Source organism: Palaemon carinicauda, chromosome 2 (genome assembly GCF_036898095.1).
Source record: "Palaemon carinicauda isolate YSFRI2023 chromosome 2, ASM3689809v2, whole genome shotgun sequence".
Taxonomy (NCBI): domain Eukaryota; kingdom Metazoa; phylum Arthropoda; class Malacostraca; order Decapoda; family Palaemonidae; genus Palaemon; species Palaemon carinicauda.
Window position 1 is genome coordinate 131,385,033 of NC_090726.1, and position 23,341 is coordinate 131,408,373.

Sequence of the window (23,341 nt, forward strand, 5' to 3'; positions counted from 1 at the left end):
CCCCATCCTCCTTAACAAGGAGATGAAGGTGGAATTTATACCAACCCATTGATCATCATACGTGTATATTATTTGAAGCTGATTTCCCCTTTGGGGGAGGGTTTTCTCCAATTGACCATGTACAATTCATCTTTGACAGGCCAGGCCCTATCAGTTTTCTTATCCTTATGAAAAAACAGATAAGAGGTTGCTGGAGTCATTGCCTTTGTTCCTGTATGGGAGCAGGCTGACTGACATTTCCTGGGAAGAAAAAGAACTGTCCAAGTCGTTTCCAAGAGGGCCTTCCGATCCACCAAGCAGCGAGTCTCCCAATGAAAGGGGGGGGGTTGCTTTTTGTCTGCTCTCTCCGCAGTTAATGTAACCGCTCTTTAAACAATTCTAATGGCCATTCTAGCTTCCACTAAAAACCTCCTCGTTAAAATGCTCGGGTTTTTATGGCTGTTCCAGCACTGTTGAATACATGATCTTACAGTATTTTAAAGTACTCTTTAAGTTTGTATAGCTAAGAAAAATACAATTTTAAATATTTAACTTAGCCGGTGAATATATAATAGCTGCAACTCTGCGACTCGACAGACAACATACTCAAAAAACTCGCGAGCGATCGCTATGCAGGTTGCGGGTGTGCCCACCAGCGCCAACTGTCGGCCAGATACCACTCTTGTATGTAAACAAAACCTTCAATTCTTCTCTGTCGACGTTGACGACAAGACGTATTTATACTCGCTGTAGAACCTGGAGTTTTCCCATCATATTTGGTGAAGTACTTTATTTTGGTTTGAGCTTTCGCAGTACAGGTGTTTTTCCTCAACATAAACTCTTGAACTCTTTATTGAATCGGATTATTTGTTGATGACTTGGATTGTTTTTGGAATTTTCTTTGACTAATTCAAAATGGCTGACCCTTCTCAAGTACCTAGATTTCGAAAGTGTAATGCTAGGGACTGTAATAGGCGTCTTCCAAAGGCTTCTCTCGACCCTCATACTGTTTGTTCCAATTGTCGGGGTAAAACCTGTCAATTGGGAGATCGGTGTGAGGAATGCGTGGGCCTTTCGGAATTCGATTGGCTCGAATATGATAAGTATACACGCAGACTAGAGAGAGATAGGGTAAGGAGAAGTTCATCTAGGTCCGTAGATTTTTCCTCTCCTCATGCCCCTGAACCTAATCCTTCCCCTGTAGTGGTTGTTCCTAACCCCCCTTCTAGCACTCAGGAACCGTCTATGCAAGACATGTTACGTGCTATTCATGCCTTGGGGGAGAGTTGAAGCGTTAGCAAGTGACCGTAATCAACTCATGGCTGACGTGAAGGAACTTAAGTGCCATAGTGCCACGGCGGAAAGTGGGAAAGTGATTAGTGCGCAAAGTGTTGTGAACAGTGTTGCGACCGAGGGTTCGTCTGTTCGTGCCTGTCGTTCACCTAGTCCGGGACCTCTCGCAAGCTCCCAAGCCCAGGGGAGAAGCAATGTCGTACGACTTATGGGTTCGAGAGGCCTTGATCAGCGAACAGACGTTCCCTCTATGGTATCAGGCGTATCTCGTCAAGATCGCCCCTACCATAAGACGAGAGAGCCCATTTTTACCTCGTCTTCCGAAGGCTTTTCACGCAAGAAACCATGGAGCAAGGTTTCTAGGCCTCTGAAACGCAAGTCGGTCCCTTCAGGACAGGTCCAACGTCCTGGATGTAGTCATTGGGACAGTTCGGACCCGTTGCTGTCATCGGATGACTGCTCGCCGCCTAAGCAAGGCAAAGTTGTGCCATCTCAGGCGCTAACCCCGTCTGTTACCGCACCCGTTACCGTAGACCCTAAATGGGTTATACTGCAGGACATGCAGTCTAAGCTTGCGTCCCTTATGGAAGACTACAACGCAGAGAAGGTTTCCGTTGAACCTAGCCGTTTATCTCATGGAGATCCTGGCCTTCAGCCACCCAAGCGTTCTGTTGTGCGTCCTGTTGACGTTGGTGTAGCCATCTCACGTCAACCAGTTGGGGTTGTACCACACCCGATGCGGTCTCGTGTGGATTTTCAGCCGCATGTGGACGTTAGGCAACTCGCTGATGCGCCTGGTGACGTTCAGGACGTTCGCCAACCATCAGAGTTGACTTGTTTTGACGCGGTGCGTCAACCTCCGCAACCTAGAGTTGTTTTGACTGCACAACCCAGGCGGTCTAAGCAGTCTCGGGTGGACGCTGTGCGTCCTCACGCACCTGTTGTTGTTGACAGTTCCCAGACTGTTCAGCAGTTTCAGGACGCTGCGTCCTGCTCCGCCACTTATGCACCAGTGCGGGCGGACGCTGCGTGTCAAGCATTGCCAACCCCTTTGCTTGTTTCTCATCAGTTGTCAGATGAGGAACTTTCGGATGAGGACGTTGCTGACCCTCAGCCTGAGGATCATCCTTCAGATATTGATGAGCCTAGAGCAGTTCCGCCATCTATGGACTTTAAAAAAGTCATGCTCATTTTTAAAGAATTGTTTCCTGATCACTTTGTCTCTGTGGCTCCTCGTTCGCCGCCGTCTGAGTTTGTTTTAGGCCTACCTGCTGCCATGCCAGCCTTTACAAAACTCGTTCTCTCTCGCTCATCCAAGAGAGCTTTACGGCTGTTAGGCGATTGGTTGGAAACCAAGAGAAGTTTAGGGAAGACGGCCTTTGCCTTCCCCCCATCTAAACTCTCGTCTAGATCGAGCGTCTGGTATGCCACGGGAGAAGTTCTCGGCTTGGGAGTTCCTGCCTCTGCCCAGGGCGACTTCTCAAGTCTTGTAGACTCTCCCCGCCGCCTAGCCATGAGACGCTCGAAGATTAGTTGGTCATCCTCAGACCTTGACCATCTACTTAAAGGCATCTTTAGGGCTTTTGAAGTTTTCAACTTCCTTGACTGGTGTTTGGGAGCCTTGAGTAGGAAAATCTCATCAGCCGATAGAGATGTCTCCTTACTCATTATGTCCTGCATGGATAAGGCCATCCGCGATGGATCCAATGAGCTCTCCTCCTCGTTTACGTCAGGAGTCCTAAAGAAACGAGAGTCTCTGTGCTCTTTTCTGTCAGCAGGAGTGACGCCCTGTCAACGATCTGAGCTACTCTTTGCCCCTTTGTCTAAGTTCTTGTTTCCTGAACTTTTAGTTAAGGAAATAGCGTTGTCTCTAGTGCAGAAGGACACCCATGACTTGGTTGCGTCCTCGGCTCGCAAAGGGACCCCTTCGTCTGCCTTGTCTGCTAGACCTAGGATAGACACTCCAGCGTCCAGGTTTATTCCGCCCTTTCGTGGCAGAGCCCCCAGCAGGGGAAGTACTCGTGCCGAAGGGAAGAGAGGAAAGAGGAAAGGAGCCAAGTCCTCGCGTGGCAGAGTCTGACTGCCCGCAGCTTCAGACAGCAGTAGGTGCCAGACTCAAGAACTTCTGGCAAGCCTGGGAGAAGAGAGGCGCAGATCAACAGTCTGTGAGGTTGCTCAGAGAGGGGTACAAAATCCCATTTGTACGCAAACCTCCTCTAGCGACGTCCCCCATCGATCTCTCTCCCAGGTACCGAGAGGAAGCAAAGAGACAAGCCCTGAAACTAGAAGTGTCTCTTTTGCTAGAGAAGGGAGCGGTGGTCAAAGTCTCGGACCTTCAATCACCGGGGTTTTACAACCGTCTCTTCCTAGTACCGAAGAAGACAGGAGGTTGGAGACCGGTGCTAGACGTCAGTGCTCTGAATGTCTTTGTCACAAAGACAAAGTTCACCATGGAGACCACGAAGTCAGTCTTAGCAGCGGTCAGAAAGGGAGACTGGATGGTCTCTCTCGACCTAAGAGACGCTTACTTCCACATCCCCATTCACTCAGATTCCCAACCTTTTCTGAGATTTGTGTTCGACAATGTGGTGTACCAGTTTCGGGCCCTGTGCTTTGGCCTAAGTCCTGCTCCTCTCGTGTTTACGAGGCTTATGAGGAATGTGGCAAAATTTCTCCATTTATCGGGTATCCGAGCCTCCCTTTATTTGGACGACTGGCTTCTCAGAGCCTCGTCCAGTCATCGCTGTCTGAAGGATCTCAATCGGACTTTAGATCTGACCAAGGAATTGGGACTTCTGGTCAACTTGGAAAAGTCCCAGCTGATCCCATCCCAAACTATTCTGTATTTAGGGATGGAGATTCGCAGTCCAGTTTTTCGGGCTTTTCCGTCGGCCCCCAGAATAGATCAAGCCCTGCTCGTAATCCAAAGGATGTTGAAGAGAGAACGTTGCTCAGTCAGGAATTGGATGAGTCTAGTAGGAACTCTATCATCCCTGGAGCAGTTTGTCTCGCTAGGAAGGCTACACCTCCGACCTCTACAATTCCATCTAGCTTTTCACTGGAAAAAGGACAAGACGCTAGAGGCGGTCTCGATCCCGATTTCCGAAACAGTAAAGACTTGCCTGAATTGGTGGAAAGACAATATCAGTCTACGAGAGGGACTTCCCCTAGCAGTTCAGAAACCAAACCACGTTCTCTTCTCAGACGCATCGGATTTGGGTTGGGGTGCGACACTGGACGGTCGGGAATGTTCAGGTCTGTGGACCTCAAGTCAGAGGAGCATGCATATCAACGGCAAGGAGCTTTTGGCAGTTCACCTGGCCTTGATAAGCTTCGAGAGTCTCCTTCGAGACAAAGTGGTGGAGGTCAACTCGGACAACACCACAGCCTTGGCGTACATTTCCAAACAAGGAGGTACCCACTCCCTGACACTGTACGAGATCGCAAGGGACCTGCTCATCTGGTCAAGAGATCGAGGCATCTCCCTGGTAACGAGGTTTATCCAGGGCGACTTGAACGTTCTAGCAGATTGTCTCAGTCGGAAAGGTCAGGTAATTCCAACCGAATGGACCCTCCACAAGGATGTGTGCAAGAGGCTTTGGGTGACTTGGGGTCAACCCATCATAGACCTCTTTGCAACCTCGATGACCAAGAGGCTTCCAATCTATTGCTCTCCAGTCCCAGACCCAGCAGCAATACATATAGATGCCTTTCTCCTAGATTGGTCTCACCTAGACCTATACGCATTCCCACCATTCAAGATTGTCAACAAGGTACTAAAGAAATTCGCCTCTCACGAAGGGACAAGGTTGACGTTAGTTGCTCCCATCTGGCCCGCGAGAGAATGGTTCACCGAGGTACTTCGATGGCTGGTAGACTTTCCAAGAAGTCTTCCTCTAAGAGTAGACCTATTACGTCAGCCACACGTAAAGAAGGTACACCAAAGCCTCCACGCTCTTCGTCTGACTGCCTTCAGACTATCGAAAGACTCTCGAGAGCTAGAGGCTTTTCGAAGGAGGCAGCCAGTGCGATTGCAAGAGCGAGGAAAGCTTCTACCATTAGAGTTTACCAATCGAAGTGGGAAATCTTCCGAGACTGGTGCAAGTCAGTATCTGTATCCTCGTCCAGTACCTCTGTAGCCCAAATCGCTGATTTTCTCTTATACCTGAGAAGAGTTCGCTCCCTTTCAGCTCCCACGATCAAGGGCTACAGGAGCATGTTGGCTTCGGTCTTCCGGCATAGAGGCTTAGATCTTTCCAACAATAAAGATCTACAAGATCTCCTTAAGTCTTTTGAGACCTCTAAGGAACGTCGTTTGGCTACACCTGGATGGAATTTAGACGTGGTCCTAAGATTCCTCATGTCAGACAGGTTTGAGCCTTTACATTCAGCCTCCCTGAAGGATCTCACTCTTAAGACTCTTTTCCTGGTGTGCTTGGCCTCGGCTAAAAGAGTCAGTGAGCTTCATGCCTTCAGCAAGAACATCGGTTTTTCGACAGAAAAAGCCACTTGTTCTCTTCAACTTGGTTTCCTAGCCAAGAATGAACTGCCTTCTCGTCCTTGGCCTAAATCTTTTGATATTCCTAGCTTATAAGAGATCGTAGGCAACGAATTAGAGAGAGTATTATGCCCCGTTAGAGCTCTTAAGTTCTATTTAGCTCGTACTAAGCCTTTACGAGGTAAATCTGAAGCGTTATGGTGTTCGGTTAAGAAACCATCCTTACCTATGTCAAAGAATGCTTTGTCATATTTTATCAGATTGTTAATACGAGAAGCTCATTCACACTTGAGTGAGGAAGACCGATCTTTGCTTAAGGTTAAGACGCACGAGATTAGAGCTATAGCAACTTCCGTGGCCTTCAAGCAAAATAGATCTCTGCAAAGTATCATGGACGCGACCTTTTGGAGAAGCAAGTCAGTGTTCGCGTCATTTTACTTGAAAGATATCCAGACTCTTTACGAGGACTGCTACACACTGGGTCCATTCGTAGCAGCGAGTGCAGTAGTGGGTGAGGGTTCAACCACTACACTTCCCTAATTCCATATCCTTTTAATCTGTCTCTTGAAATGTTTTTAATATTGTTTTTATGGGTTGTTCGGAAGGCTAAGAAGCCTTTCGCATCCTGGTTGATTTGGCGGGTGGTCAAAGTCATTTCTTGAGAGCGCCCAGATTAGGGGTTTGATGAGGTCCTGTTGTATGGGTTGCAGCCCTTGATACTTCAGCTCCTGGGAGTCTGTCAGCATCCTAAGAGGATCGCTGGGCTCCGTGAGGAAGACAGACTTACAAGGCAGAGTAATCGTCTAAGTCAACTTCCTTACCAGGTACCTATTTATTTTGGTTTTGTTATATTGATAACTGTCAAAATGAAAAAACTCTTAGCTCATACGCTGTAAACATAATTAACTCTGGTCTCTACCCACCTCCTTGGGTGTGAATCAGCTATTATATATTCACCGGCTAAGTTAAATATTTAAAAATGATATTTTAATTATAAAATAAATTTTTGAATATACTTACCCGGTGAATATATAAATTAAATGACCCTCCCTTCCTCCCCAATAGAGACGCAGCGGGACGAGAAGAATTGAAGGTTTTGTTTACATACAAGAGTGGTATCTGGCCGACAGTTGGCGTTGGTGGGCACACCCGCAACCTGCATAGCGATCGCTCGCGAGTTTTTTGAGTATGTTGTCTGTCGAGCCGCAGAGTTGCAGCTATTATATATTCACCGGGTAAGTATATTCAAAAATTTATTTTAGAATTAAAATATCATATTACCTTTAAAATCTTTTATATTGTTTGTTTCAGGATATATACAGTAATTTTCTAATATTTCAGAATGGATAAAGGAAGTGCATCTCAAACCGCTGCCATGGAAGCTTTGGCAAAACTTCGGCCTGACATAGACTTTGCTATGTTAGCCAAAATGGGCGTTACCTTGGATCCAGTTGCATTAACAAAGCAGCTTCGCCCTGACTTGGATGTGAAGATGATGACAAGTAGTTCTGCAAGCAGCAAGTCTGAGTCCTCCCATTCATACTCAACAGCACACTCCTCTCATGGCTCTTCGCATACTTCTCATTCTCATAGTGGAGGGCATCCATCGCAGCATTTAAGCAAATCAGATGCTGCTTATCTAGCTAAATTACAGGAGGCAAGTTTAGCTAATGCATTGACAAAGTTGGATCCAAATCTGTTGGCAAAACTTGATCAGACAACTTTAGCTCAGCTTTCTAAATTAGATGCTCCTACATTGGCAAAGCTTGATCATAATACTTTAGCTCAGCTTGTGAAAGCTGATGCTTCAGCAGCTGTGGCTTCTATGTCAATGAGTAAAGCTGATCAAGCTATGTTGGCTCAGCTCTTTAAACTTGATCCTCACACACTATCAAAAGTTGATCCAGCCTCACTTACACAGTTAGCTAAGCTTGATCCAATGATGTTAGCTAAAATGGATCAGACTACATTAGCTCAATTAGCAAAGTTGGACCCTCATACTCTCTCCAAACTAGATCATGCTATGCTTGCTCAACTTGCACGTCATGATGCCCAATTGCAGGCCCAAGCAAGAGCAGCTCTAAGCAAAATGGATTCAGCAACCCTTAACCAACTTTCAAAAATGGATCCTCATTTACTCTCCAAGCTTGATCCAAATACACTTGCCCAGTTAGCCAAGCTGGATGCACATACCCTTTCTAAAGTTGATTCAGCCACCTTGGCTCAACTTGCATCAATGGATGCTGTAGCAATGGCACAACTTTCTAAGATGGATCCACATTCTCTATCAAAAATGGACCAAGCTACTTTGGCCCAGCTTTCAAAATTGGATCCACACTCATTATCCAAGATGGATGCAGCAATGTTGAATCAGCTTTCAAAGTTAGATCAGCAAGCAATGAACAAAATGAATAGTGCTGCTTTAGCACAGTTGTCAAAAATGGACCCTCACAATTTATCGAAAAAAGACAATAATCCAATGAGTCACATGATGAAACTTGATCATCACAACTTGCCTAAAATGGATGCAAACAGTTTGGCTCAACTCTCAAAACTGGAAGCTCAAGCAAAGTTGGATCAAGCTGCATTATCACAGATGTCAAAATTAGAAGCACATTCTAAAATGGACCCTGGATCTCTTTCACAACTTTCAAAACTTGATCCTCATTCAATGGCTAAGATTGACCCACAGCTAGCCCAGTTAGCAAAACTAGATTCTCACACCCTTTCAAAATTAGATGTAAATACTTTAGCACAACTAGTGAAATTGGATCCACACTTGTTAACAAAATTAGATTCTGCTGCTTTAGCTCAACTTACAAAGTTAGAAGCTCAACAAATGCAGGCCACAGCTGCTGCAGCTGGGTTATCAAAAGCTGATTTGGCAGAACTTCGAAAACTTGAAGCTGAAGCTTTAGCTCGTTTGCAGCCTTCTGATTTAGATGCTTCTTTGCTTAGTCCAGCTACTGCAGGATTAAACACAACCAGTACCACTTCAAGTGCTCATGGAATGTCTAAATATCAACAGTTATTAGCAGTTATTGAAGAAATGGGTAAAGACATTCGTCCAACATATGCTGGAAGTAAAAGCAGTGCTGAGCGTTTAAAGCGGGGTATTGTTCATGCTCGTATATTGGTCAGAGAATGTTTAATTGAAACAGAGCGTGCTGCACGCACATAGTGTGCTGTGCTAAGTTGTCTTTTTCTGAATGATTGGTAATGCATTGGTGTATTGTGCTATCACTGTAGCCTAGTAATACCTTGAAATGTAATTCATGAATACCAGGTTTTGTTAAGGTTTTTACTGTAGTTAGAAACATTTTTCATATACTGTACTTGTTGGATAATTATCTTACAGAACATATGTAAGTTTGAATTCTTAGGGTAGAGACAGTGCACAAGTATTAGGTGTAGTTTGTGGTTTGTAAACAATAATAAGCATTTGTTGTCCTGTGTCTTAAAAGATTTGTAAAGTGATATTATTTACTGGTCCGTTTTGTTGGTTTTAGAAAATCGGTTGCGAGTAGCAAAATACTGTATTTGGATTCTTTATTCATCATATACACTGTGAAGAACTTTTCCTGAATCCATTTTTGAACTGAACATCCATTATTATTGTATTGATATAAGCCTAACATTGATTTAAAGAAATTTATGTAGTAGTGTAGACTAAAAGTATTTATTACCTAATTAGAATAGTAGTACTGTACTGCATTATGAAATGCAAGGTGTTTTTAGTTAATGACAGTAAATAAAACTACTTAATGTAATGGTTTATTCCTGTAAATTCTTACCCTCCAAATAGTCATTATTTTTCATCAAAAGATGAAAGCCCTTTTCCTTACTTTCATGTTTCCCAGATTATGATTCAAGATATTGAGCTACCCGATATATTTGGTTATTTTATGAGGACTGTTACGGGTTACGGGAAATCCATATAGCAAAAGGTATGTTTATATTACAAACCATAGGTCAAGTTTGCAGTCAACAATGCAAAGTCTTTATTTGTATACATTTGCCACTGCTGTCATAAGGTAAGATACATAGGACAAAGGGCTAAATAACCTTGATGAGTTTAAATGGGAGAAGTAAAGTAAAAGTAAGTTCAATTCCCTTCCAGATCTTTTTATACATCATTAACAACGTAACCTTACTGTGTCTGGTCTGAAGGGCCAGGCAATATACATATTCAAAACAAAGCTATGCTTGAATGGGGTTATTGTACTTTGGGATAAACATGTCCACCCGCCGAGTCATTAATAGCCATTGCAGAGAGGTATTGTAGGCTCTGATCATATGTATGTTCAATATTCAATTTGCATGCAATGGCCTGACCCATTCTGCTGCCCATTAGCTGCTTTTTACACCTGTGAATGTTAGGGTTGAGCAAAGATGTATTTTGATAATAGAATATCTTATTTTTATACTCACCCACCTGATGTTCATATTGCTCCTTGTAAAGCCCAGTTTAATCGACATTTGCCTGTAAAATTTTTGCATTTTCTTTCGCTTCAATAATTACATGCCCTTAAAAAGGGAATGGAACCTTCTGGCAATAAATGGTGAAAAGGCCAGCAATCAATCTATTCTTTATTTTTTAAATCAACATTATCCTTCCTCTTGATACCATGAGTCAGTGTGTGGGGGGACGATGGCATGTTTATGAACATGAGTATATAGATAAGAAATTTTTTTTAAAATTCTTTTTATTGTTATGAATCTGCCATGGTGTTCCTATTGCCAACCCTACGGTGTTGGAGGTGGGGTACAATTGAAGGAAAGAGAGGGATAAATTTAAGTAAGAGTAATGCAACTTTCGTTTCCGCTTGGTATGACATCTACAGTAGATTACAAGGTGTAGAAGATCCCATCTCTCTCTAAAGCATGCATTTTTAAAACGATATCTTTTAATTTTGTAAATTTTATTTCATATCCTAGATGCTCTTTAGATTTATTGATGCGCGATCAGCACAACTAGTAGCTTCTATCTCTTGTTCATTCCAGATAAGAGTGAGTTTTCGTTCACTTACAAGTTAGGCCTGTAGTTCATCACGCGTTTAGTTTATTGTGATAATTTCTTACATTCAGGCTTTTATTACCATTACGAGTCAGGCTATTAAAAAACTTAACATTATATTGGATTACTTCTGTTTGGTTAAGATTTATTGTAAATAGTGGTAAAAATGTTAATTTTCTTATTAAATACATGAATATCCCTATGCCGTTCAACTCCTTGGGAGGTACCATTACAGTGACTTCTATATACCCCAGCATATGCTGTTACATATGGTTGATATTTTGGCCATAAGCCTAAGCAGGTACACAACATGACAAATTCGGAGGTAATTTGTATTTTTAAACATTAGACTTACCCGCTGGTTATATAACAATAGCTTTAGTCCCTGATGTCCGGCAGAAATTCAAAAACTCGCTGCAATTGCAGATAGAGTTGCCAGGTGTACACTAGCGCCCTCACAGGAGATAGGCCGAACCATTCCATACATCACCAGATCTTCCCTGCCGCGATTGCTGGCAACATCGTTTGTTATTCACTCGTGAATAACCTGGATTTTAGCAGTTATCTTGGTGATGTACTCCTAAATATGGTTTCTGGCATTTGTTTATTTTGTTTTTGTTTGGTATTTGATCACTATGTTATAGCTTAAAAGGTAGGATTAGAAGTTTCTCAATCTAATTTAAACTAACAAGAACTTTGTGGCGGTAGGTAAACACCCCGCCTTCTCTATGACGTCACAGTCATATGACATAAGCTAGTGTATGACTTGCATTTTCTTTCTTTTTCTATAAAGAATGATAAGTGAATACTTTCTTACTAAGTATTAAGTTTTACAAGATAAAAGGATTATGTTATTTTAAGGAAATTTTTTTCCTTTTAGTATACTTTCTTTGGATAATCTTCGATTTTTTTCAAAGAATTACCTAACTAGCGTTTAGTTTTATTTACGCTACGCAGTTCTCAGTCAATCGTTACAGTATTACAATTTTCTTTGTATTGTTATTTATGAAAAGTAAATTCTTCTTAAAAACCAAAGTATTTAAGTTGTATGAGATAAAAAGGAATATGTTATTTTACAATAATATTTGTCCTTTTAGTATTTTTTTCTTTAAGCTAATCTTTTTGCAAAGATTCAAGAAAATTAGCGTTCAGTTAATTTTACACGACGTAGTATTCATGACAATCGATATAGTCTCACGATTCTTTGTATCGTTGTTTACTTGTTTGTCTTTGGAATACTAAATTTTTTCGTATAATATATATAGATGTTCCAATTGTAAAATGTGACTAATCATCTTTTATTGGAAACCCTTAAGTGATAAGGGTTGTTTACATAACGAATTTTGAGCGAAGCGAAAAATCTATTTTTGGGTGAGATAGCCATGTTGTGCTGATGGAAGTTCCTTCATTAGTAGCTTCCTAGGTTATATGTGACTACAGTGATATATCCCAGAGAATTTACCGAAGGTACCCAGAATTCTAACTCCTGGAGCGAATATTCCTTAAAATTCTAAGAAGGGATATCGCGTAAGGTCGTAATGGCACACCTCATAGCAATCTGCACCCCAGATAGAGTTTACGTTCGAGGAGGTGTGGCAAAAATAAAAGGGGGGGCCCTTCAAGGGCCATCCCCGTTCCCTACTACTATCGATAGTACAGCAGTGCCATTCCTACGATAGTGGCCATTCCTTGTAGCATTGAGCATAGGCTGTTACAGATACAGTACTACGGGATTGAAACTGAAGATCTCTTCTACGGAAGAGATGGGTGGGTCCATCAGGACGACATGGCTATCTCACCCAAAAATAGATTTTTCGCTTCGCTCAAAATCCGTTTTTGGGCTCAAGCCATGTCGTGCTGATGGAAGCATACCAGAGCATTAATGTATCTGTGGATTTTCCATCAGTGCCTAAACCTTATATCAACCTTTTCAATGGTCATACTGACCATATGAGACTTGTGACAATACCGTTATATGTCATCATCACTAATCATAAACAATGTTAGTGCTTCCTGCCTCCTACAGGGAAGAGTCATCTAGACAGTTGAAAAGGGATTTCAAGGTTAACATAAATAGTATGACCAAACTTAAGTACCCACTGAATATACAAATAGTCTCAAGTTGTATATTTGGCCAAAAAGACATCAGTGTCTCTTATGTCTAACCTTAGATGCATACAAATATGTGAAGGATGCATTCTGAGCAAATAAAAAGTCTGGCATGTATAGATACAATTGTCTGGCGAAGATGGACGCACTACATTCAAATAGACATTTATTTCTAATAAATGACTACAAGAGATAGTTAGCAAAACGAATGTAGTCTGACAATGGGATTATACCTGAAACAAGTACTGTACAGGAATCGTATTTCTTTCTTGAAGGAATGAAGTCAAGAAATGCCACTCTAGATTGAAGAGAAGGTAAAAGATAACCGCTCTTCTTAAAACCTGTACTGATTACCATTAACTGCCCTATGTACTTCGTACACCGGCACTAGAGCTACAGTGGTACCTCTACATACGAATTTAATTTGTTCCACAACCAACTTCGGATGTAGAAAATGTTCGGATGTAGAAACGAATTTTCCCATAAGAATACATGGTAATTCATTTAATTCGTTCCTCAGCCTAAAAACCCATAATAAATCCTTAATAAATGGCTACACATAATTACACATAACAATAACATAACTGCATAATATGAAAGAAGCATGTAAAAAAGATAATTATAAAGAAATAATAAATAAAAAATGTGTTTTATTGCCACTTTACCTTAGAGACAGGCCAACGCAGGTGTAGGATTTGCTACGCTAGGAGGAGACGGACGATCGGCGAGAAGGTAGACATGTTCTTTAAATAAATACTCTCTCTCTCTCTCTCTCTCTCTCTCTCTCTCTCTCTCTCTCTCTCTCTCTCTCTCTCTCTCTCTCTCTCTCTCTCTCTCTTGTTCTTCTTCACTGTTAGTGTTAGAGACGTCTATTAACTTTTTCTGAGAGAGATTAAACAAAAATGTTTTGTGTACATATGATTTTTAACAGCATTAATGAGTTGAAAGACTGTTAATTTTAACTAAAAAAACAATATCAGCGAATCTGAATTCCTTTATTAACTAAAACAAATATTTATACAAACACACTCGTGTGCGTATGCGCAAACACACACACACACGCGCGAGGAGGTAGAGATGGTGACTGCGATAACATACCGTAACTTACACTACGGAAATTTTAATCTAACTTGGGTTATTTATTTTTTCTTTTATTTTTATATTTCATATTTTTTACATTTTTTTTCTTTTGATTTTTTATTTTCATCACTTTCAGTGACGAGTTACGGTATGTTATCGCAGTCACCATCTCTACCTCCTCCCCGACTGTCTCTCTTACTGCATAGCAATTTTTGCACCTGTGTGTGTGTTTGTGCATACGTACACGAGTGTGTTTGTATCAATATTTGTTTTAGTTAATAAAGGAATTCAGATTAGCTGTTATTACTTTCTTAGTTACATTCAATTGTTTTTCAACTCGTTGACGCTGTTAAAAATCATATGTACTCTAAACACATTTTTGTTTAATCTCTCTCTCTCTCTCTCTCTCTCTCTTTCTCTCTCTCTCTCTCTCTCTCTCTCTCTCGGAAAAAAAATAATTGACGTATCTAACACTATAACAGCGAAGAAGAACGAGAGAGAGAGAGAGAGAGAGATTTTATTTAAAGAACATGTTAATGCTATGTTTAGAGAGAAACAGAAAAAGAGAGAAGTCTTATTTAAAAGAGATTGTTAATGCTATCATGGTTTTCTTTGCTTCACTTTTTTCTTTCTTTCTGTTCATCACGCTGGCCCTTCTCACAAATAATCGTTGCCAACAAACTCTTTGTCCTTTATCCCTATCAACAAAAGGCGTTCTATCTCTTCCAGGGTATTGCTAAGATGTCTTGTAATAATGGTGATCCCCTTCGATGGTTATTTGCTTTAATGGCTGCCTTCAGCTTGATGATCCTTGAGATCATAGGCCTATTCCGGCCATATTGTTTAGCCATACAGTATCACTCGCATGCATACTGCTCCCTCTTAACGAGAGAATGCCTTGATGAAGTCATTGGGCTTCAGCACGGCATATCATTCCCGTGCTGAAGGCTTGTGACTGGCAAGAGGGCTCTCGAACTGGGTAAATTTGTTTTCCTCAGTTTGACTCTAAATTTCTCTCATTCTTTTTCTATTACTTCGTATTGCTTATTCCTCCTTCATAATTATCAGCTGTCTCCAACCTTGCTGTCAAAACTCTCTTACCCATTTCACTGTCCAGGTTTTTTAGAGGGGACATTGTATCCAGGATCGGTTTTTATTTCAAAATCAATTGTGGGAGCTGTGGTGGTCTTGCCAACTGCCCGAAAATGTTTGGACACCTAGGAGTGTCAGTATTCCCATACTGGCACGCGGAACTATCTCGTAGGAAATTTGGCCTTTGGATTCCAGGGGTTGGCGATTTCATAGAGATAGGACTCTCGACATTCTGTCCGGTTTGCCTGCCACTATGATTAGAGTGGGGATGATTGTATTCTTGAAATGCTGTCAGTCCCATCAAGCGGGTTTGGCATACACTTGAGCCACTCTAATCATATTGGTACCATCCCTTTGTGGTAGGGTAGGGAGTGGACATTTGGTAAGCAGCTTTCACAGGTGTCATTGGTGGAGAAATTAATTCCAGGAAAGGCTAACGGTGTCTTCTTTGGAATTTCAGAAAGTCTTAATTTTTTCTCTCCCTTAAACTTTATTTTTTTCCATGCTTTTTTTTTCATTGTTATTATGACCCCTTCCCTCCCCCCCAAAAAATAATTAATGAGTATACTTAATATTCCCCGTACCCCTGGATCAAATGGGGAACCCCAGACACCGTTGACGACTTCTGCTTGTTTAAATAGGGAAAGCTCTGTTGACAACCTCGGCAATAAAAAGGATTCCTCCAACAATACTTCTCTGACCTGTGCTGTTAAAGACAATTTATCGGCACTGGTGGAAAATGATTCTTGTAATGACAGTAATACTTTACTCTCTGGTTCTGGCTCATTACCAGATCCAACAAAAAATCTGAAAATTCTCCACTTAAAAAACATACCAATTGGTTGTAGCTATGACGTAATTCATGAAGCCGCCTGTAGATTTGGGGCAATCAAAGAAATTTTAATGGAGCTTAATGGTAGTAAAGGCTTTTGGGAAGCTTGGGTATCATTTTCAAGTTTTGAGATTGCTTTAGAAGCAAATAAAAATTTAGAGAGCATAAAAATTGACAATTGTTTGATTTCTGGGGCTCTATGTGATAAAGCACCAAGACACCTAGAGGTATATAAACCAGAAGAATGGATGGAAAAAGAAATAGAGCATAGACTTCCAGAAGTAAGAACCCCTAAGCCCCCAACATGGATAATTGCATCTGGGAAGATAGATAATTATAACTATTATAAGATTAGTAAATTTATACAAAAAAAAAGTTGGGTTAATTAAAAGTAAGGATATTAGTAGATGCGGTAAGCAATCTGTTTTGATTAATGCAAAATCAGATACTCAAGCTCACATGCTTTGTGGCATGAATATTGCAGAAATTGATCCTATTAAGAATATTAAACCACATATGAGCTTCAGCTATGGTAAAGGAGTAGTTTTTGATAAAGATCTATATGAATTTTCAGAACCAGAAATTCTGGACATGTGCCCTGCTAATGTTTGGAAAGTAAGTAAGATCCCTCAAACAAGCATGGTAGTTTTAACATTTGAAACCCCTGTTATACCAGATCATATAATTATTGAGAATGAAAGAGTACGTGTTCGAGAATATAAACCTAGGCCTTTACAATGCTTTAATTGTTTCAAGTACGGTCACCCTTCCCGGTACTGCAATAATACGAAGATCTGTATTAACTGTTCTTTGTTAGAACATGACCAATGCAACAGAGATACAACCTGTGCAAACTGTAAAGATCATCATAAATCAAATGATAAAAGATGTAGAGAATACAAGAAAGAAGAAGCTGCAATCTTGAAAGCAAATGCTGAACATATAAGTGTAGGTTATGCAAAGCATTTACTCAATCGGCAACTTAATTTTGCTCGCACGGTTAAGATGCCACCAAAAGATTATAATCCACTACCCCTTACTACCACAGGGGGACCAGTGGCAGCACCTGGCCCATCAGGTGCATCTCCCTTAGTGGTAGTAGCCCTGCCATCTGGGTCAAGTGCTCAGCCTATAAAAGCCAGAGCACAAACCTCCAAAGAGGTCAATATGGTTTCCAACACACCAAAAGTATTGTCACCGATAGGAGCATCTCCCCTAGAGGTAGTAGCCCATCCTTCTGGGTTAAGTGCTCGAACTGTTTTAGTTCTAGCACAATCCTCCAAGGAAGCCAATGTGGCTTCCACCACCTTAAATGTATTGTCTCAGGCAGAATCTCTACCTGATTTGATGGAGATTGGAAAACAAGATCTTCCAAAGAGGAAAAGGTCCCCATCATCCTCACCTTCATCTAAGTCAGGTAAGTGCCCTACTGCTCATGATCCTAAGGTTGACTCTTATAAAGATCCTAGAAAGAAAGAAAAGAAGAGTGGTGGCCTAGTAAAGCCTTCCATCTCCAGGCCTTACATGGCTTCATCTGAAAAGTCCCAAAAGACAAATGAGACAAAGAAAAATAATAACAAAAGATAATGTCTATTATCCAGTGGAATTGCAGAGGTATAAGTACTAGCATTGAGCAAATAAAAACTTTAACCAGGGACTCAGACACGAAGGTAATTTGTCTACAGGAAACCAAGATCAGTGACAAACCATTTAATCCTGGACTCAATTATCATTTTTGTAGATCCCCTCCTTTGCAAGCTGCAAGAGCTCAAGTGGTACAGGTTTTATTATTCACAAATCTGTAAAATTTGAAACAATCCTACTCAATACACCACTACAGGCATGTGCAGTTAGAACTCATATCGGAAAAAAAATTACTTCATGCTCGCTATATATTGAACCATCTTTAGAACTTTTCCTCTTAGATCATGCTGGTAATCCAAGAAGGCTTAGACTTTCTGACCTCCAAGACCTGATCAATCAGCTTCCTGCCCCTTTTATCTTAATGGGTGATTTTAATAAGCATACTTTATGGGGTTGAAGAATTAATCGACAACAATGATGTAATACTAATGAATGATGGTTCTCCAACTAGGTATGATGTATTCCACAACTCTACATCAGCCATTGATTTGTCAATCTGTTCCTCATCCATTCGATTGGACTACCTTTGGTCAGTAAATGAACACCCACATGGCAGTGACCATTGGCCAATAATGTTAAATTATGTCCATAATCTTCCTTCTCAGTGTCCACCAAAATGGAAGATAGATGAGGCAGACTGGGCAGCTTATGAAAACTGTTCACACACCGATAAAGAGTATGATGAATTTACATCTCCAGTGCATGCCTATCAACATCTTGAAAGTATTATTGATGATAATGCTAGCAAGTTTATACCTAAAACATGCGGTTTACCTCATCGCTCTGTAGTTCCTTGGTGGAGTAAAGAATGTGCCAACGCAAGAAAAGTGACCCGAACTAGCTTCAGAAGATACTTAAGAACAAACTATGTAGCAGATAGAATAGCGTACCTCAGAGCCTGTGCCAAACAAAAAAGAACTTTTAAAAAAGCAAAGAGAGTATCTTGGAAGAAATATATATCTAATATTAATACCAAAACTCCTTCAAAGGAAATATGGGACAAGATTAGAAAACTTCAAGGTAAATTCGTCCCTAAGCCTCTACCAATATTAAGGGAAAATAATAGATATATATCTGACCCCAAAGGTGTAGCAGAGGTTCTTGCTAAGCACTTTGCCCATGTATCAAGTGCTGACAACTATTCCCCAGCATTTCAACAAATTAGAGCATCAACGTCTGTTGTTCCTCCTGCTTCTTCAAATACTGAAGCTTTTAACCTACCTTTTAGTATGGAGGAGATGCAAAATGCTATCTCTAGCTCTTCTTTAACTGCCCCAGGTGAGGATGGCATCTGGTATGAAATGATATCACATCTTCCAGTGGATACCAAGGAATTTTTATTAGAAACCTTTAATGGTCTATGGGCTTCCCATACATCTCCTGATTCCTGGCATACTTCAATTGTGATTACAGGCCACAAGTCTGGTAAAGACCCAGAACTGCCATCTAGTTATAGGCCCATATCCTTGACCAGTTGCATATGCAAACTATTTGAGAGACTGATCAACAACAGACTTGTGTGGTATCTAGAATCAAAAAATCTTTTATCTAACAGGCAGTTTGGTTTTAGGAAGAACCGAAGTACTCTAGACCCTTTGCTGATGTTATCAAGGGAAATTTCAAATGCTTTTTCTAACCAAAACCAGGTGGTGGGTGTCTTTTTTTTACCTCGAAAAGGCATATGACACCACCTGGAGGGGTGGTATTTTAAAGCAATTGGCCTCGTGGGGTATAGGAGGACATATGTTCTCTTTTATTGAAGAATTTTTATCAAACCGCTCAATTAAAGTGAGAGTAGGGTCAGAACTATCTTCATCCTACAAGCAAGAAGAAGGTGTTCCCCAAGGCAGCGTATTGAGTGTGACCTTGTTTGCTGTTGCTATTAATAGTCTCATTAGTCACATACCTCCTGGCATACAAGGATCACTATTTGTCGATGACTTTGCAATTTATTGTAGTGGATCATCTGCACTACAAGCATGCCAAAATCTTCAAATTGCAATAAATGCTGCTTCCGCATGGGCAAATTCTCGTGGATTCATGTTTTCTCCTCAGAAGACCAAAGCCATTCGCTTTACTCGTACTCGTAAAAGGGAAGAGATCCCCACCCTTTTCTTGAATGATTGCATTTTGCCATATGAGGATAGTGTCAAGTTTCTTGGAGTCATTTTCGACAAGAAAATGACATTTGGTCCCCATATAAATGACCTATCTATCAGGGTTAAGAAGTCACTGAACATTTCTGAAAGTGGTATCGCATTTTGATTGGGGTGCTGATAGAACAACTTTGCTTAGAATTTATACATCTTTGTGTCTGAGCAAGTTAGACTATGCATGCCAAATATATGGGTCAGCTACAAAGACTTTACTTGGAAAACTTGATATTGTTCACAATGCTGGGCTTCGCATCTGCACAGGTGCTTACAGAACATCTCCCATTGACAGTCTCTATGTTGATTCTGGCATACCTCCCCTTTCCATTCGCAGAGAGGAGTTGAGTTTGAGGTTTTTAGCTAGGTCCATTGCTGTGAGAAACAATCCTAACTGTAAATATGTTAGGGCACCTTTAGATCGGGCTCCTAACAGATCTAGAGTGCCTAAGCCTTTGGAAGTACAGCTGAAAAATGATGCTAGAGAAGTAGGCTTGTTAACAGCACAGATAGCAGAGGTAGGATATCCCAAGTCTCCTCCTTGGTGTAATCCACTTGTTAAAGTATGTTTTACGGCAGGAGGGAAAAATACCTTACCTAGTAGGGTAATGAAAAGCGAGTTTTTAAATCATGCTGCTCAACATCATGGGAAACATATTTTTACAGATGGCTCCAAATCGGCTGCAGGAGTTGGAAGTGCAGCTGTGGTGGGGGATATTGTTATTAGAAGGAAACTCCCATCCTCTTGTTCAATTTTTACTGCTGAGCTGTACGCAATAATTCTCGCAGTCCAACACATTTTTAAAAATGGCAACCAAAATAGTTTTTATACAATTTTTACGGATTCCAATAGTGTTTTACTCTCATTAAAACAAATTATGCCAGGCCATCATCTAGTACAAGAGGTGCAGGACTGGTTAGTACTTCTGCAGTCTAGGAAGAGTATCAGTGTTCACTTCTGTTGGGTCCCTGCCCATGTTGGGGTGGATGGGAATGAACAAGTAGATAAGGCAGCAAAGGAAGCTTCAGGGCTAAGTAATCCATCCCCCTTGAGTATTCCTTACAAAGATCTTAAAAGTGAGATTCATCTTTACTGTAAAAATAAGTGGCAAGCTCGATGGTCTGAACTGACCACCAATACAAAATTGAAACAAATCCACCCATTGGTGGATAAATGGTCATCTTGTAATTCTACAAGTAGAAGGGATACCATTATTTTAACTAGGCTGCGTATTGGCCATACACATGCAACGCACAATTATTTAATGAAGAGTGGGGAAGGGAGACAGGCCCCTCTTTGTAATACCTGTTAAGTGACAATGGATGTTAAACATTTTTTAGTCGATTGTCCTGTTTTTAATCTTCAGAGGAGGACACATTTACTCCAGGACAAACCTTTAAGAGATATACCGGGGGAAAACTGTAATACCCTGAACTTGAGAAAATTTATACAAAGTATTGGGTTATATTACGAGCTATAATTGATTTTATTAATTTATTTATTTATTTTACCCTTTTAATCCCTATTTATTTCACATCTAGATTTTATTGTATGAAAGTGTTATGATTTGTATTAAAGGTTAAAATGATACTAAATGGTGTGAGTGTACAGATATGATTGAATGATTTTTGTTATATAGCGCTGAATGGCCTTTGATGCCCCAGTGCTTGGCTTAATGCCTAAATCCTATATTCAATTCACATGCACACTGCTCTCATGTTTTTCTATAATTTCTTGCTTCAATTCTAATGAAAGAATTGCCTTCTTCCTGTACTGAAACTTAGCTTCTTAGGCACCATGATTATAGGTAAAATCAAAAAGGAAATGTGTGAAAAGGAAGAAAATAAGCACTGTTAATAACACACCAAACAGAGGACAACCACACGATACACACAAGAATAGAGAACTGAGCACTCGACGCTCAATGGCGTAATGTTTACTTCGTGTGTCGAAATAAAATTCGGGTGTAGAGTCAAAAATTTGCTCGAATTTTACTTCGGATGTTGGAAAATTCGGATGTAGATACGTTCGTGTGTAGAGGTTCCACTGTATCTGTATAATTCCACACCTGGGATTTTAGAACAGAGCTAGTGCTACCATGGTAACACATAAATAAAAGAAGACATACTTAAAAAGGATGACTTTCTCTCCCCTTAATCGACAGTCCCAGTCAATTATCTGTTCATCGTAGAATAAACGGCAGAGTAAATAAGTTACCAGTTACCTGACGTCACCACATATTGCTTCAGATCATGGACTAGCAAAGCATAGTGTTTGTAGAACATCCTGGATGATGCCTATCCAGAACATGTCCGAGGACAAGTGAGGACCCAAACCAAAAATAGTGTATCACAAAAAATTAGGGGGCAGGTTTTAAAACACTACCTGCCGCCACTACAAAGTGTTTCAGTTCATGCACTTGTTTTGCGTAGTGTTTGTAAAACACCCTGGATGATTTCCATCCAGTGTATGAACGAAGACGCTCAAAGTCCATGTACTGAAAGAAGTTCAGTGATGAAGCAATCTTTCTCGGATCATGACCTGCGAGAGTACTGTCCGGATCCGCTCTACGAATAAAGTAGGTGAGCTTCGCCCTTAGTTGATTTAGAGATAAATTTGATCCCGAAGTTTCTCCTCTAAAGAGCTGACCTCCCTTGAAGTCTGAAGTTCTACGAAGATAGACCTTTAGACACTCTACAGGACATAGAGAGACATCTTCCTTCAGAGGACAGATTCTCCAGGGACCCCACCTCTTAGTGGGTAGCTCGTTTTTAGCGAGAAATGATGGATCAGGGAAGAGATTGAGTTCTCCTAAATCTGTGAACTGAATGTGGCCCTCATCTCTCGATAGAGCCACTATTTCAATAACTCTAGCCCCAGAGGCTATTGCGAACAGGAAAATAACCTTTTGGGTTAGATCCTTAAGAGAACAATCTTCATTGTTCACCGATGAGGCATAATGTAAGACCTTGTCCAAAGACCAAGAGATGGGCTTTGGTGGTGCTGCAGGCCTAAGTCTAGCACATGCTTTCGGAATCTTGTTAAAGATTTCATTTGCCAGATCCACTTGGAAGGCATATAGGAGAGGTCTAGTCAAGGCCGATTTGCACGTATTTATCGTATTGGCCGCCAACCCCTGGCTATGAAGGTGGACAAAGAAGGACAGACAGAAGTTCATAGAAATTTCTTTCGGTCCTTTTGATTTAACAAACTCCACCCACTTCTTCCAGGAAGACTCATATTGTCTTCTAGTAGACTTAGCCTTGTATTCTTCTAAGAATTCTATATTGCCTTCTGAGATCCCAAACCTTTTTCTAACCGCTAGAGCAAGAAATTCATGAAATGAAGGGTTTGGGTTCTCTGAGATAAACCGAAGGCAGTTAATTTCTGAACCTTCGGAAATATACCTAGGATTGGAGCTAGGACCGGCCTCATCTAGTCTATCAAACCCATTAGAGGATCCTCGTATGGGGCTATTTAGCGAGGTAGTTTCTTGAAGACGCTCGTGATGAAGAGGTCGAACAGCAGTTCCGGGACTTGTTCCCATTTGGGAGGGAATATGTCTGCGTCCATGGACCATTCCAACTCTATCGCCTTGGATCGTGATAGAGTATCCACCGTCACATTGTGGATCAGATGTAAATGA

The 23,341-nt window shown here is 41.0% G+C and overlaps 1 protein-coding gene across 3 annotated transcripts in view; it reads left to right on the forward strand.

Moving 5' to 3' along the window:
* Positions 1 to 9,540, forward strand: part of LOC137627098 (uncharacterized) — a 66,825-nt gene extending 57,285 nt beyond the window's left edge. For all 3 annotated transcript variants that reach the window (XM_068358124.1, XM_068358132.1, XM_068358118.1), the window contains exon 2: positions 7,112 to 9,540. In XM_068358124.1, the coding sequence (XP_068214225.1) occupies positions 7,113 to 8,951 (1,839 nt within the window). In that variant the 5' untranslated portion in view covers position 7,112 and the 3' untranslated portion in view covers positions 8,952 to 9,540. The remainder of the gene's footprint in view (positions 1 to 7,111) is intronic.
* Positions 9,541 to 23,341: the final 13,801 nt, after the last annotated feature.